The sequence below is a fragment of the Miscanthus floridulus genome, chromosome 11 (genome assembly GCF_019320115.1).
Source record: "Miscanthus floridulus cultivar M001 chromosome 11, ASM1932011v1, whole genome shotgun sequence".
Taxonomy (NCBI): Eukaryota; Viridiplantae; Streptophyta; class Magnoliopsida; order Poales; family Poaceae; genus Miscanthus; species Miscanthus floridulus.
The window spans coordinates 58,939,318-58,956,230 of NC_089590.1; the positions used below are offsets into that span (position 1 = coordinate 58,939,318).

The following is a 16,913-nucleotide window of genomic DNA, read 5'->3' on the forward strand; positions in this document are numbered from 1 at the left end:
GGAAGGACTGTACATCGTCGCCCAAGTGCTGAAGCTCAGGACCTACAAGCTAGCCAACGAGAAGGGCGAAATCCTCACCAATGCTTGGAACATAGAACAGCTACGTCGCTTTTACCCTTAAATTTCCAAGCATTGTATACATTGTTTCTCGAAATACAATTAAGAAGCGTTCTTTAGTTGTTCTAATTTTCCAAGAAACCCCCCGAGCCCATCACGGGCCTTAGCATTATGATAACACCGTAAGGGAGACTCAGCTCTGCCTCTGCAGAGGTGCCCACTACAGGGCTCGAACAGAACACGGCTCTGCCTCTGTAGAACCGAGCCTCCCTCAGGGGCTAGAAGGGGGGACTCCCCCCTAAGTCTCACGCACCATTTCTTAATCGTTTTTCAAAAAAAAATCTATGCCAAACTCTCTAGCGCGCTCTGACATATTGATTGTAAAAAAACCTAAGGACCGAAAGACTGTCTCAAGGCCAAAAGGCCGGCCGAGTCGCGAGACGGCCTACGCCTCCGGGCTACGGCACTCCCTCACCACCTTTTGCCCAAGGGGTAGCTTGGCTCTGAGGAAGTTTTTTGCAAGAAATATGTTTAGAGACAAGACAGAGGGCAGAGGCTCGGAAATACAATAAAAACGATTAAGAAGCGTAGACGCACGATTACTTTAAAAAGGCCTCGACGACCACCAGCGTTATGATACGATAGCGTAATCCCTAATCTATTTACATGGCCTCTTGGGCCCAGGTCAAGGTTCAGGGTCTCCAGCATTGGCAGACGACGTGGGAGGGACCACCTCCTCTTCGAACAGCTTGGCCAGCACCGTGCCGGGGCCCTCAGCCGCCTCCATCAACTTCACGACCTCCTCATCGGCCTCCTCATCATCCTCGGCCAGGACATAGCCATCGCTGACGGCCTCAAGGTCGACGCCGACGTAGTGTGAGGCGACGACGGCCAGGGCACGCTTGACGCCCGTGTGCAGCGGCCCTCGGAGTCGCTCGCGCACTTGGCCGCTCAACGCGATCAAGCAGCTCCTAAGGGAGCTGCCCGACTGGACCCCCTCAACCTCTAGGGCCTCATAGGTGGAATGGACGGCGCTCCGTAGCGCGTTGTGCCCCTCGATTTTGGCCTCAAGCACCACCTGCACCACGACGGAAGCCTCGGCCGCCCGAGAGATCTCCTCCTCCAACCCTGCGCTGAGACAAGCAGGATGGGGTTAATCGTGAAAGAAAATAAGCCAGACTGGGGCAAAGGACTACGGGACTCACCCTCGGCTTTCTATTTCCAGCACTGGGCCTCGACCCAAGAGGCCTTGACATTCTCCTTCTAGCCCTAGACCTCGACCCGAGAAGCCTCGGCCGCCCTGGAAGCCTCTTTCTCCAGCTCTGCATCACACCAGGGAGTTAGGAGTTGAACGCAAGGAAAACAAATAAAACAAGGGGAATAAGACTCACCCTCGACCTTTCCCTTCCACGCCGTAGCCTTGGTCCGGGAGGCCTCAGCCTCCTTGAGGGCCTCGGTCAGGGTGCCCTTCGCCAGCTGGTGCGCACTCTGCTCCCTCCCCAGCTGCCCAGCGAGGGCCTTGGTGGAGGCCGTCACTTCTTCAGCTCGGGACCAGAAGGCGTCCCGATCACCGGCCACCCGGGTCAGCTCCTCCTCCAGCTCCTTGACCCGCGCCGCCAAAGGGGCAGCCTGCTCCCGAGCCGTGGTAGCCTTGGCCATCATATCTTCACAGCGAAGGCGGAGGTCTTCCACCTCTGCGCTTCGCGCCGACAGAAGCTCGTTGGCATCGGCGAGCAAGCCCTTCTACCGCTGGAGCTGGTCCCAGACGTCCCTCTCCCGCTAGAGGAACAACGACTTCCTGAGGGACCGAGCCTCGAGCTCCTGATAGGCAAAACGAGAGTCATGCACTGCGAGAAAACTCGGAAAAAGACGACACCGCACGAGAAAAGAAGGCGCGTACCTGGGCGACCCCAGGTAGATCATCGACTACAACGGACAGCGCTGTCCGTAGCGACCGCTCCGCCAGCTGACGGTATTGCTCGAAGGTATCCCAGCGCCCCCCCTCAGCCGTGTCCTCAAGGGCAAACAGAGGCTCCCCCTCAGGGTCATCTCGGCTCCGCCACAAGACACGCGGGTGATCCCACCCGCGGGGCTCGGGTTGCACCCTCACGAGGGACGAGCTTCCCTTGCCAGAGGTCGGAGCAGGCTGCTCCGCAGCACTGGTCGCCTCGGCATCTGCCACCTCCTTCCCCTAGGAAGTATCATCGGAGGAGATCGAATGGACCTCCACTTCCCGGGCACTCTCCTACGGCGGCAGCGGGCCTTGGATCGGGGGCAGTATTGAAGCTTGCCCCGCCCCTGTCTCCACTTCCTAGGCCGCTGGCTTCACTGCACTCACACCGGCCTCTGCCACCCTTCCCTCGGTGGTCCCAAGGGCTCCAGCCTCCGCCACCATGGCCTCGGTGGTCCTGGGCACTCCGGCCTCCGTCGCCTCAGCCTCGGAGGTCCAGGGGGGCTTGGCCTCGGTGGCCTCGGCGACTAAAGGCACCTCGGCCCCATCTAACTCATGGGCCTCGGCCTTGTGGGGCATAGGCGCACCCTCCCCTGCCTGTGTCAGGGCCGCCTCGGAAGCCTCTCCTTGGGCGACCGGCTCCTTCGTGTCGGCCCTCGCCGATGCCGCGCCACGTTGTATGGAGGCTTGCGCCTCCACCAACGATTGGGTAGTGGAGCTGGCGCTCACCTTGAGCGCCTTGCGTGGTGCCAAGGTGGGCACCTCCGCATGACGCTTCCAGCTGAGGGCAAAACACCAACAAGGTCAGCATACGACAAAGGAACGAATGGGAGATGCTGCCTACTCCGCCAAAAAAAATACTCACCTCGAACGGGGACACAACCGCTTCAGCACGGCGTCCCTCCTCAGCAACGGCGGTGGTGGCGGCGGTAGCACGGCCTCCGTGTCCGCTGATGCCGGCCGGCCCTCGCCGGACCCCGATGCCCCCTCGACTCTATGGCAGAACCTCCTAAGAAATCGGGTCCACGTGCATCTATCATTGTCTCAACAGACCTCTGATAGCGTACACAAGTTCCCAATAACTTAACAGATCTATCGGGTGTCCTCGGGAAACCCAAATCATCCACGAATCTTTTCCGAATAGGATCCCAATCACAGACATTGCAGATTACAACAGTTTTTAATATACATATCAGAGATTATAAAGCGGAAGATTTAAGTTTTAATATTACAAACCAGTTGTTTCAAACTTACAAAACCATAAGTGTCATACAACCATAGTAGCAGGATAATATTACATTAACATTATTTTTCATACAAACTAGTGCCTTGTCCAAAGGCCATTCATCATTCCTCATCGTCATCGACTTCAAACACTGACAAGCAGCAGGGACCAAAACAAGCCTGCGCATGCGACTCACCTGCAACAAGGGTTAACAAACCCTGAGTACAAAAGTACTCAACAAGACTGACCCGACGTAAAAGGGGGGTGAAAGACTTTAGCGATGCAGGTGTTGGGGCAAGGTAAGGATGTAGCAAGATTCAAAAGTTCTTTGCCAAAAGCTTACTATTCTTGATTCTATTTTCAAGTTTTTACCTCTAAGTCTTCTTAGTTCATTATCTCAAACTAAGTGTTCATATCCCATGTTCCAATCCTTTTCATTCTATTCCTTTTCTCAAGTTTTAGTAATTCACCAGTCCTGCATTGCTTCTGTAATGAAACGAGTCTCCATATCCGCGGAGCACCGGCAATTCGAATTGATTCAAGTCCCAGCTAGGGATTCCTTATCACACGACATATGTAGAACTTAATCTTGCATATATCAACCTCGCTACCGGATCCTCCTATATTAAGCCGTCTCCACGCCACCCGAGAGCACAGCACACCTCCAATCCGGCCACATTCCAGCCACGAGGGTACACACTGCTCCCGCCATCTCTCCACTCCCAGTGTGTGGGCATTCGTCTTAGTATCGGATTAGCCGAAGTAGGCTTACCGGAGTATGTGACCAGTACTACAAAGTGTCTCGTTCAGAAGATCCACAATGAGTGGCCTTTAAGCGACATAGTCGGCAACATTACCCAATATTCAAGATAAGTCACCCGACTAGTCTCTAGTTCATTCCACCTTCTTTCTTTCTTTGGCTAGAATGCCATCTTTGATTGTATCGAAACTTTTACTTTGAAAGCCTACCATAAAGCATACTAAGCATTCTACGCCTTTGTAAATGAAATCATCTTCAAGGATGGTAAACAATTAACAAGGTAGGCAATGCATCAAGTAGGTAACATTTGAAATAATCAACTTAATGCAATAGGTAACATAGGTGATAAACTTTTCAAAGTGAACAAGGTAATGGTTTAATGCATAAACCGGGGCTTGCCTTCGTTGACGATCTCGGGTTCCGGATCAGTACCACAAATATCGAATCCCGAGACAACCGGGGATTCTTCCACAACTTGCTCAACTAGGATCGGTTCACTCTCGGATTCTACACGAAATAATAACATATGCTTCAACATGATGATAATGTAAACATGATGCTTTCATGGTGCATGAAATATAATAACACCTTGAGTACAACTTTCCTTCACGGTATAGTTGCAAGCCAACAAAACCAACTTGCAATTCTACCATCAAGGACCACACAAGTGACTTGACCAAATTGATCTTGAAACCCTACTGGTCACAAAACATGACCAAAATAAACATCAAACTCTAACCTAACACTTAGGGTTTGCTTTTATTCATTTTTTTGAATTAATTTGGAAATAAGCCCAAAATGAACTTGTTCCAAATGACCTCAAAATTTTATGTAAGCTTCCTCATGACAAATTAGTGTACGAAAACAAATTTCTTAATTTTTGGAGTTAGACAGTGGCCTACAAAAATCATGGAAATTACATTTATCAATTAATTGGGCAATTTTCATCACATTCAAAAAGTATTGTAAATCAATATTTCATATTTTTCCTAAATAACTTTCATCACAGAGAGGTCACACAAAAAATTTCATAATTTTTGGAGCTCTAAATAAATCTACACAAAAATAACAAAAACAGACACTATTCATCCATTTCTGAAATAGAAAAATTCCAATTTGAACTACACAGTCGCTGACATACGGGACCCACTTGTCATCCCTAACCTTCGACTTTGACCACGACGACGACGGCACTGACCGACACTAACTCACCGACGGCGAGCCCAACGGCGACGGCCAAAGTACAAAAACGTTCACAAAGACTAGGCGCATCGATCTGTGGCATTACGAAGGTTGATTACGACACGAAACAAGGCTGACGCCGGCCATGGTGGATGTGGCAGCACGGCAATGCTATGCTAGTGGAACAAGGCCGGTAATGGTGAAACAAAGAATCCAGGAAGCACCAGTAGCTCACCCCGAACGTGTTGAAGCAACGAGCGAGACCGGAGAAGCTACGGTGATGCGGGTCGACGGTGGCAGCGGTCACGGCGGAGCAGACTTCGTCAACGATGGTGTTCCGGCGACTGCAGTGGGCAAAATGACCAAGCAAGAATGGATTAAGCACTAAAGCATCGAGACGAAGCTGTAGAGACAAGAAGCAAGGGCAACGGCTCACCGGATGACGCTGGCCGCGGTGAAACGGAGCTTCGGGTGAGGTCGCCGGCCACGAGGAAGAAGGGTCGCTAGCGGCGGTTCTCGGTGGACTTAGACAACCACAGTTGGTGGGATGGGTTCACAAGGAAGAGACGAAGCTGGAACACTACTTTGCCGAGGCTGGCTTGCGCTGAGGAGGCGAAGGAAGCTCGCCGGTGCTGAGGCGGCGGCGTCGGGAAACAGAGGAGAGAAAGAAAAGCTGATAACGTCGTCGGAGCTTTATAGCGCGGCCAGGAGAGCGAGAGAACGACAGGCAGTGAGCATCCCATGCCAGCGCGAAGCCGAGGGCGGCCACGGGCGCGTCTGGAAGGCCGGAGAAAGGACGCCGACGGTGGGGCGGTGGTCGTGCACTGTTCACCAGAATTACAGAATTGCCATCCGTTTTAAAATACAAATTACTCCCAAATTTGTATAACAACTCAAAAATCTCCAAAAATAAAAGTTGTTCAAAATCAAAAGTTCTACAACTTTGCTTAAATGAAGATTTTCAAATTCTACCTCCATTTTGAAATTTGAATTTGGGGTGCATTTGAGCATTTGAATCATTTCAAAATTACTCCAAATTTTATATGTAAACTTTAAAAACTTTGAATACCAAAGTTGATCCTTATAAAATAAGCTTCAACTTTGTTTTTTGTCACACCCCCAAATTCCAAATGGATTTTGAAATAGACAGAAGGGGCAAAAAGGACTTTTATAAATTGAATTTGAATTCAAATTTGATTTGTTTACCTTTTTACTTAACTATGATTTTTGACCAGTTACATGGCCCATTAGGGTTATTTGAGTCAATTGACACATGGTCTCACATGATCACATAAAATTTGACCCTTGTGGTCATGATCTTTGTTTAGAGTTTTGAATCACATTACATCACATAACATAACAACTTATGAAATAAAGCTTATTTAGTGAATGCATTCAATTTTTTCTACTTTATGAATGCTTTGCAATGCATATGATGACATGTCAAGTTTTAGTGCTAGGTCAAAACACCAGAGGTGTTACAACCCTTCCCCCTTAAAGAAATCTCATCCCAAGATTTAAAACCTAAGGCTAAGTAATGGAAAAGAAAATGTGTCAAGCTAACACATCATAACTTTGTTCAAAAAGCTAATGAGGGGGTTTTCCATTATTTGACAAAAGAGACAAGTTACAACATAGACAAGGTATTGCAACTAAATAGAAGCGAAGAAGTCAGGAAGGTTTTCTTCTAAGTAATCCTCGGACTCCCAAGTAGCTTCATCTTCAGTGTGTTGATTCCATTGTACTTTGTAGAACTTGATTGTATGTCTTCGAGTGACTCGATCTTTCTGATCTAAGACTCTAATGGGGTACTCGGCATAAGTCAAATCAGGTTCTAGTTCTACATCACCTAAGTCAATCACTTGGTCAGGTACTTGAAAACACTTCTTTAACTGGGATACATGGAAGATATCATGCATAGCTGACATGTGATCTGGTAGCTTGACGCGATAGGCGACCGGTCCACATCATTGTTGGATTTGAAAAGGACCGACATAATGGGGCGCCAACTTTCCCTGAATCCCAAAACGATGAACTCCTTTCATCGGCGATACCTTGAGGTAGACATGATCTCCCACCTTGAATTCTAGTGGTCGTCTCCTCTTATCAGCATAGCTTTTCTGTCGGGATTGAGCTACCTTCATATTAGCTTGTATGAGTTTAACTTTCTGTTCAGCTTCCTTGACCACATCCGACCCAAAGAACCAACGTTCTCCACATTCTGACCAATTTAAAGGTGTCTGGCATCTACGGCCATACAATGCTTCGAATGGTGCTATTTTAATGCTCTCTTGATAGCTATTGTTATATGAGAATTCAGCTAAGGGAAGGCATTCATCCCATTTAGCACCATAGGAAAGGACACATGCCCTCAACATATCTTCAAGAATTTGATTTACCCTTTCAGTCTGTCCATCTGTTTACGGATGATAAGCAGAACTGCGGATAAGTTTGGTTCCCAAAGACTCATGTAGACTTTTCCAAAACTTAGATACGAACAATGACCCTCTGTCAGAGACAATGGTCTTGGGTGCCCCATGCAGACTGAAGATTCTATCAAGATAAAGCTTTGTATACTGTTCCGCTTGATATTTATCTCTGACTGGTAAGAAATGAGCTATCTTGGTTAGGCGATCAACAATAACCCATATTGAATTGTAGCCTGCAGATGTCCTGGGCAATCCCACGATGAAGCCCATACAGATATCTTCCCACTTCCAAGATGGAACTGGCAATGAATGTAATGGACCTACAGTCTTCATGTGAACCGCTTTGACTCTTTGACAAGTATCACATTTGGCCACATATTGAGCTATTTCTATTTTCATTTTGGTCCACCAATATCTCTTTCTCAGATCATGATACATTTTGTTGCCTCCTGGATGAATGGAGTATCTTGTAGAATGAGCTTCATCAAGAATCTGCTTTCGCAGCTTTGGACTTTTGGGTACTACCAATCTATCTTTGAACCAAACGACATCGGATTCATCAATATTGAAACATGTTGGTTTTCTAGATCTGACTTTATCTTTGATATGGGCTATACCCTTACTTTTTCATTGAGCAACAATGATCTGATCTTTGATAGTGGACTCAACTGCAATATTGGACAGGGAACCTTGTTCTATGATTTGTAAATTTAGATGCTCCATCTCTTGACACAATGTTCGTTGCATAGGTTTCATAGTTAGACAATGGCAATGACTCTTGCGACTCAGGGCATCGGCAACCACATTAGCCTTGCCCGGATGATAATGCACTTCTAAGTCATAATCTTTGATAAGTTCTAACCATCTTCTTTGCCTCATATTCAACTCTGATTGAGTGAAGATATATTTCAAACTTTTGTGATCCGTATAGATATGACAGATATTGCCCAATAAATAATGTATCCAAACCTTGAGTGCATGAACAACAGCAGCTAATTCAAGATCATGGGTGGGATAATGTTCTTCATGCTTCTTGAGTTGTCTGGAAGCATACGCTATGACTCTGCCTTCTTGCATAAGAACACATCCAATACCAATTCCAGATGCATCACAATAGATATCAAACGGACTCTCAATATCAGGTTGTGCTAATACTGGTGCAGTTGTTAGCAACTTCTTTAATGTTTGAAAGGCCTTCTCACATTCTATTGACCATACAAACTTAGTTTGATTTTTCAGCAGTTCAGTAATCGGCTTTGCAATTCTGGAGAAGTCAGGGATGAACCGACGGTAATAACCTGCCAACCCCAGAAAACTATGAACTTGATGAATAGTGGTAGGTGCTCTCCAGTTAAGGACTTCTTCTACCTTGCTCAGATCAACAGCTATACCTTCAGCAGATAACACATGACCCAGAAATTGTACTTCCTCTAACCAGAATGCACACTTACTGAATTTGGCATATAATTTGTGGTCTCTTAATCGTTGTAGAACAATGCGGAGATGTTCCGCATGTTCCTCTTTGCTCTTAGAATAGATAAGAATATCATCAATGAACACCACTATAAACTTATCCAACTCGGGCTTGAAAACTGAGTTCATCAGGTACATGAAATGAGCTGGAGCATTGGTCAGCCCAAAAGACATGACTAAATACTCATATAGACTATATCGTGTAGTAAACGTTGTCTTCGGCACATCTCCCCGTCTAATCTTAATCTGGTGATAGCTTGATCTCAAGTCTATCTTCGAGAACACCTTAGCTCCCACAACTTGGTCAAAAAGCAAATCAATTCAGGGTAAGGGGTATTTGTTCTTTATGGTGACTTCATTTAACGGCTGATAGTCAATACATAACCTTAAGGTTTGGTCCTTTTTCTTCACGAAGATAGCAGGGCATCCCCAAGGTGATGAACTAGGTTGAATGAAACCCTTGTCTAACAACTCTTGTAGTTGGATTTTTAATTCTGCTAGTTCTTTGGGTGGCATCCTATATGCTCTTCTGGACACAGGTGTTGTTCCTGGTTTCAGATCAATTCTAAATTATACATCTCGGTCTGGTGGCAGACCATGCAGGTCATCGGGAAAGACATCCGTAAATTCACATACCACCAGAATTTTCTCGGCTTCTTCAATAGTAGTTGCACAGACTGTTCTAACCATACTCTTAGGAAAGGGAAGTTGGATGAGAAGTTGGGTTTTGCTGTCAGGTACATTTACCCTTATGGTTCTACGCATGACATCTATGACAGCCCCGTGTTGAGTTAACCAGTTCATACCAAGGATCACATCTATATCTTGATCCTTTAATATTAGCATGTTGGTAGGGAACTCATATCCTCCCAAATCAATAGGTACATGCTGAACTATCTCCCTTGTATAGATTCGTCCTTCGGGCGACTGTATATGATATGGTTCTTTTGTTTCCCCAATAGTTATCCCATGTTTCACAACAAATGTACGATTGATGAATGTATGGGATGCACCATAATCAAATAAGGTAATTGCAGGATGCTTAGCAATGGGAAACATACCAATCATTACTGGTTCTCCTTCTGGAATAGATTCCACCTGAGTATAGAAGACCCTTCCAGTTTTCTTCTCAGCCTGACCCTTCTGACTGTTCTGAGCATTGCCCTTGTAATGATTCTAAGCTTGAGTAACAGGGGCTTTAGGCGCATTAGGATCACTCTTCCTGGGATACGGACATTCTCAGGAAAAGTGTCCGGGTTTACCACAATTATAACATGGATAATTGTGATTCTGGGGAGTAGCAGTGCGGTTTGCATTATTTGTATTCTTTTGCTGCTGCGGTGCTTGATGAGGATAAGGCGTATTAATTGTAGGGCGAATAAAGATTTGCTGCCTGCTTTGGCTTTGTTGTGGGTGGAATGGTGCACGGCCATGATTCTGAGGATGGTAGACCATCTTTTGATGCTTTCCACTCGACGATCCGGAAGCAAATACTCTCTTTTTCTTTGCCTCCTTGTGTCGGCGGTAATTCTCCTCTGAAGCGATAGCAATGTTGACTGTCTCATGATAAGTTGCGTTGCCACAAGTTGCCATCATGGTCTAAAGTTTGGTGTTCAGGCCTCTTAGGAAATGATTCTTCTTCTTCCTGTCAGTATTCACATACTCTATAGCATACTGTGACAGGTGATTGAAGCGCCCAATATAGTGCATCACCGGGTGCTCCCCTTGCTTAAGAGCCAAAAACTCTTCTAACTTCATGGTCATCACACCATTTGGAATATAGTGTGCCCTGAAGGCATCATTAAACTCCATCTAGGTGATTTGGTGACCAGCGGGCTGTACTGCTACCAAATTTGCCCACCAGGCACCAGTAGCTCCTCGGAGTTGCTGTGCCGCAAACCTTGGTTTTTGAATCTCAGTACAGTGAATCAGCTCAAACTTTTGCTCTATTGTCCTAAGCCAATCGTCAGCTTCTAAAGGCTCTTCTGCCTTAGAGAACACAGGTGGACGTGTGTCAGTAAAATCAATATAGGTTGACTCATCATTTCCGTTATTATGGCGGCCACGATTAGGGTGTGGTGCCTGTTGGTTCTGAGCCAATTCCCTTAACAACCTAGCATTCTCTACCGTTGCATTGACGAGTGCGGCTATGGCATCTGCCATAGTCGGAGGCATTGGTGGAGGATTTGGGATATCATCATGGTCTTGCGAGGTACTTGCACCAGCTCGGGTGATAGGACGAGGCATCTGTTAGAGAGACACGTTTATTTACATTATTATTTATTGAAAGCAGTTAAAAGGTTTCATGCTACAAAGGGTTAGTTATTTAAATTACATGTTTTGTATCCCACAAGACAACCCTGGTTTACTAGAAAAGCAGTAAAGGAACTATTACTACTCCAAGCTCTCAGTCATCGGCGTCCGTGTCCATACCGAACGAAACATCATCTTCATCTGAGAAGTACACTAATTCCTCAGGGTCCTCCTCCTCTTCTTCATCGTGGATTTCTCCTGGATCTACAATCATTTCTTCATCTGTAACTTCACCACCCCCATGAGGAGGATGAAGTTGAGCGTACATCATGTGGACATTCTCATGAAGAATGGCATTGTCCATATCCAGGTCTTCTACGTAGAACTCCAACTCATGGATGCGTTCGTTGGCCGCATCCTCTCGTGTCCAGGCTTCATTCCGCAACTCGGTATTCTTGGTGATGTCCCTTCACATTTCTGCCAGCTTCTCTTGATCTTTAGCATGAGCTCGATGAAGAGTGTTGAGCTCCATGGTAAGGTTCTCGATGTTGGTGGGATTGCTTGAAGATCCTTCATCTCCTAACTTCCTGGAACTTCCTTCACCAAGCTCATGGTTTCGCAGTGCCAACTGGTGACGAGGGACTCTGTGAGGTCTGGTGGACATGCGTGTGGTTATCTTGGTCTTTGCCATAGCCTGTAGAAGTTAGGGTAGGACTATAAGGATAGCTTGAGGGTAATGGAGGTTAGCAAGAATGGGATTGACATTACTTACCCAACCACTTTTAAGGGGAATTATTATGCAAGGTGTTCAAGCATGATGCATGAATCAATCTTACGAATCTAGGTACAAAAGATTTATATAATCAAAAGTACTAGATTTTTAATACATAGGACAAACCTAATCATATTATCCGCCATGAACTTTCAAATAAGATAAGATTGAGGCTAGATCAGAGGTAAGAAAGTTTACTTTCTTTGATCCAAATCAATTTGAAGGTTTTCCAAAGTAACCTACAATGATCTTAGATAGGACCTGCTCTGATACCAGCTATGGCAGAACCTCCTAAGAAATCGGGCCCACGTGCATCTATCGTTGTCTCAACAGACCTCTGATAGCGTACACAAGTTCCCAACAACTTAACAGGTCTATCGGATGTCCTCGGGAAACCTGAATCATCCACGAATCTTTTCCGAACAGGATCCCAATCACAGACATTGCAGATTACAACAGTTTTCAATATACATATAAGAGATTATAAAGCGGAAGATTTAAGTTTTAATATTACAAACCAGTTGTTTCAAACTTACAAAACCATAAGTGTCATACAACCATAGTAGCGGGATAATATTACATTAACATTATTTTTCATACAAACTAGTGCCTTGTCCAAAGGCCATTCATCATTCCTCATCGTCATCGACATCAAACACTGACATGCAGTAAGGAACAAAACAAGCCTGCGCATGCGACTCACCTGCAACAAGGGTTAACAAACCCTGAGTACAAAAGTACACAACAAGACTGACCCGACATAAAAGGGGGGGAAAGACTTTAGTGATGCAGGTGTTGGGGCAAGGTAAGGATGTAGCAAGATTCAAAAGTTCTTTGCCAAAAGCTTACTATTCTTGATTCTATTTTCAAGTTTTTACCTCTAAGTCTTCTTAGTTCATTATCTCAAACTAAGTGTTCATATCCCATGTTCCAATCCTTTTCATTCCATTCCTTTTCTCAAGTTTTAGTAATTCACCAGTCTTGCATTGCTTCTGTAATGAAACGAGTCTCCATATCCGTGGAGCACCGGCAATTCGAATTGATTCAAGTCCCAGCTGGGGATTCCTTATCACATGACATATGTAGAACTTAATCTTGCATATATCAACCTCGCTACCAGATCCTCCTATATTAAGCCGTCTCCACGCCACCCGAGAGCACAGCACACCTCCAATCCGGCCACATTCCAGCCATGAGGGTACACGCTACTCCCGCCATCTCTCCACTCCCAGTGCGTGGGCATTCGTCTTAGTATCGGATTAGCCGAAGTAGGCTTACCGGAGTATGTGACCAGTACTACAAAGTGTCTCGTTCAGAAGATCCACAATGAGTGGCCTTTAAGCGACATAGTCGGCAACATTACCCAATATTCAAGATAAGTCACCCGACTAGTCTCTAGTTCATTCCACCTTCTTTCTTTCTTTGGCTAGAATGCCATCTTTGATTGTATCGAAACTTTTACTTTGAAAGCCTACCATAAAGCATACTAAGCATTCTACGCCTTTGTAAATGAAATCATCTTCAAGGATGGTAAACAATTAACAAGGTAGGCAATGCATCAAGTAGGTAACATTTGAAATAATCAACTTAATGCAATAGGTAACATAGGTGATAAACTTTTCAAAGTAAACAAGGTAATGGTTTAATGCATAAACTGAGGCTTGCCTTCGTTGACGATCTCAGGTTCCGGATCAGTACCACAAATATCGAATCCCGAGACAACCGGGGATTCTTCCACAACTTGCTCAACTAGGATCGGTTCACTCTCGGATTCTACACGAAATAATAACATATGCTTCAACATGATGATAATGTAAACATGATGCTTTCATGGTGCATGAAATATAATAACACCTTGAGTATAACTTTCCTTCACGGTATAGTTGCAAGCCAACAAAACCAACTTGCAATTCTACCATCAAGGACCACACAAGTGACTTGACCAAATTGATCTTGAAACCCTACTGGTCACAAAACATGACCAAAATAAACATCAAACTCTAACCTAACACTTAGGGTTTGCTTTTATTCATTTTTTTTGAATTAATTTGGAAATAAGCCCAAAATGAACTTGTTCCAAATGACCTCAAAATTTTATGTAAGCTTCCTCATGACAAATTAGTGTACCAAAACAAATTTCTTAATTTTTGGAGTTAGACAGTGGCCTACAAAAATCATGGAAATTACATTTATCAATTAATTGAGCAATTTTCATCACATTCAAAAGGTATTGTAAATCAATATTTCATATTTTTCCTAAATAACGTTCATCACAGAGAGGTCACACAAAAATTTTCATAATTTTTGGAGCTCTAAATAAATCTACACAAAAATAACAAAAATAGACACTATTCATCCATTTCTGAAATAGAAAAATTCCATTTTGAACTACACAGTCGCTGACATACGGGACCCACTTGTCATCCCTAACCTTCGACTTTGACCACGACGATGACGGCACTGACCGACGCTAACTCATCGACGGCGAGCCCAACGGCGACGGCCAAAGTACAAAAACGTTCACAAAGACTAGGCGCATCGATCTGTGGCATTACGGAGGTTGATTACGACACGAAACAAGACTGACGCCTGCCATGGCAGATGTGGCAGCACGGCAATGCTACGCCAGCGGAACAAGGCCGGTAACGGTGAAACAAAGAATCCAGGAAGCATCAGTAGCTCACCCCGAACGTGTTGAAGCAACGAGCGAGACCGGAGAAGCTACGGTGACGCGGGTCGACGGTGACAGCGGTCACGACGGAGCAGACTTCGTCGACGACGGTGTTCCGGTGACTGTAGTGGGCAAAATGACCAAGCAAGAATGGATTAAGCACTACAGCATCGAGACGAAGCTGTAGAGCCAACAAGCAAGGGCAACGGCTCACCGGATGACGCTGGCCGCGGTGAAACGGAGCTTCGGGTGAGGTCGCCGGTCGCGAGGAAGAAGGGTCGCTAGCGGCGGTTCTCGGTGGACTCAGACAACCACAGTTGGTGGGATGGGTTCGCAAGGAAGAGACGGAGCTAGAACACTGCTTTGCCGAGGCTGGCTTGCGCTGAGGAGGCGAGGGAAGCTCGCCGGAGCTGAGGCGGCGGTGTCGAGAAACAGAGGAGAGAAAGAAAAGCTGATAACGTCGTCGGAGCTTTATAGCGCGGCCAGGAGAGCGAGAGAACGACACGCTCCATCCCGTGCCAGCGCGAAGCCGAGGGCAGCCACGGGCGCGTCTGGAAGGCCGGAGAAAGGACGCCGACGGTGGGGCGGTTGTCGTGCACTGTTCACCAGAATTACAGAATTGCCATCCGTTTTAAAATTCAAATTACTCCCAAATTTGTATAACAACTCAAAAATCTCCAAAAATAAAAGTTGTTCAAAATCAAAAGTTCTACAACTTTGCTTAAATGAAGATTTTCAAATTCTGCCTCCATTTTGAAATTTGAATTTGGGGTGCATTTGAGCATTTGAATCATTTCAAAATTACTCCAAATTTTTTATGTAAACTTTAAAAACTTTGAATACCAAAGTTGATCCTTATAAAATAAGCTTCAACTTTGTTTTTTGTCACACCCCAAATTCCAAATGGATTTTGAAATAGATAGAAGGGGCAAAAAGGACTTTTATAAATTGAATTTGAATTCAAATTTGATTTGTTTACCTTTTTACTTAACTATGATTTTTGACCAGTTACATGGCCCATTAGGGTTATTTGAGTCAATTGACACATGGTCTCACATGATCACATGAAATTTGACCCTTGTGGTCATGATCTTTATTTAGAGTTTTGAATCACATTACATCACATAACATAACAACTTATGAAATAAAGCTTATTTAGTGAATGCATTCAAATTTTTCTACTTTATGAATGCTTTGCAATGCATATGATGACATGTAAAGTTTTAGTGCTAGGTCAAAACACCAGAGGTATTACAGACTCTCTGCGGGGGCAGTTGCGTCGCCCCCGCCGCCGCCTGCTCCATCTCTGCCGTTGAGCCCACCAGGCTGACGGCTCGCTTCCCTAACACCTGTGCCTCGGGCGTGTCGGCCTCGGCCCCGAGGCGAGCGATCACCAGCCCCGAGGCATCCTCTGCTCCTCCTCCTAGGAGCGCCGGGCTGCTCGCCGATGTCCCGAGCGCTGTCTCCCCAACGTCGGGGAGATGGTCCAGGGGACCCCACCCCAGCTCGCTCTCGTCATCACCATCCGAAGAATCCGCCGACAGTGACGGCAATGGAGACACCTCCACTGGGAGGCCATCCTACCTCTGCTACCGGCGGCGCTTCTCCAGCTCATCACGCTCGAGGATCTTCCTCTTGCGCTTTGCCTTCGCGGCGTCCTTCCGCCTCTTCTGCGCCTCGGCGTGCGCCCGGTTCACCGCCCGCCGCTCTGTGTCCTCGGGAACGGGTGGCAGGGAGGCTCGCACGTCCCTCATCCCCTGCAGGGACGGCAAACACAGATAAGGGAATGGGAAATAGCAAGGAACGAGGAGGCCTCAGGGGCCACAACAGTGCATGACTTACCAGCGAGAGGTACCCCCGCGACGGGCGCATCGCGATAGGGGTTAGGCCACCGCTCTTCAGCCGCCCCTCCACCGTCTCCCTCACCTAGCGTAGAATCTCCTCATCGGAGAGGGTGGAGGCAGACATCCGGATGCCCTCGATCGGCTCATCCGGTCTCATCTTGAACAGGCGCCGCCGCCGAGCCATCAGCGGCAGCACCCTCCGGCGGTGGAAGGCCGCCACAACCACAGCCGCCGTGAGGCCACGGCCGCACAGCCTCTCTAGGCCCTCCAGGAGCGGCTGCAGCTTGGGCTGATCA

At 46.3% G+C, this 16,913-nt stretch overlaps 1 protein-coding gene across 1 annotated transcript; it reads right to left on the minus strand.

The window, feature by feature from the left end:
- Positions 1-2,368: 2,368 nt before the first annotated feature.
- On the minus strand, positions 2,369-16,645 carry LOC136492020 (uncharacterized). The gene is made up of 4 exons (XM_066488183.1): positions 16,616-16,645; positions 16,367-16,530; positions 2,874-3,017; positions 2,369-2,789 (listed from the first exon to the last, which is right to left on the minus strand). Exons 1-4 carry the CDS (start codon positions 16,643-16,645, stop codon positions 2,369-2,371), a joined length of 759 nt encoding a protein of 252 aa, XP_066344280.1.
- Between the last annotated feature and the right edge of the window lie 268 nt (positions 16,646-16,913).

Excerpts from the sequence above, each read along its gene's own strand:
- LOC136492020 (XM_066488183.1), bottom strand. The coding sequence starts at position 16,645 with ATGCGCCCGTCGCGGGGGTACCTCTCGCTG. Across the intron at positions 3,018-16,366 it reads GAGCTGGAGAAGCGCCGCCG|GAGGTTCTGCCATAGAGTCG; the intron begins GTAGCAGAGGTA and ends CCGATTTCTTAG. Across the intron at positions 2,790-2,873 it reads CGGTTGTGTCCCCGTTCGAG|CTGGAAGCGTCATGCGGAGG; the intron begins GTGAGTATTTTT and ends TTTTGCCCTCAG.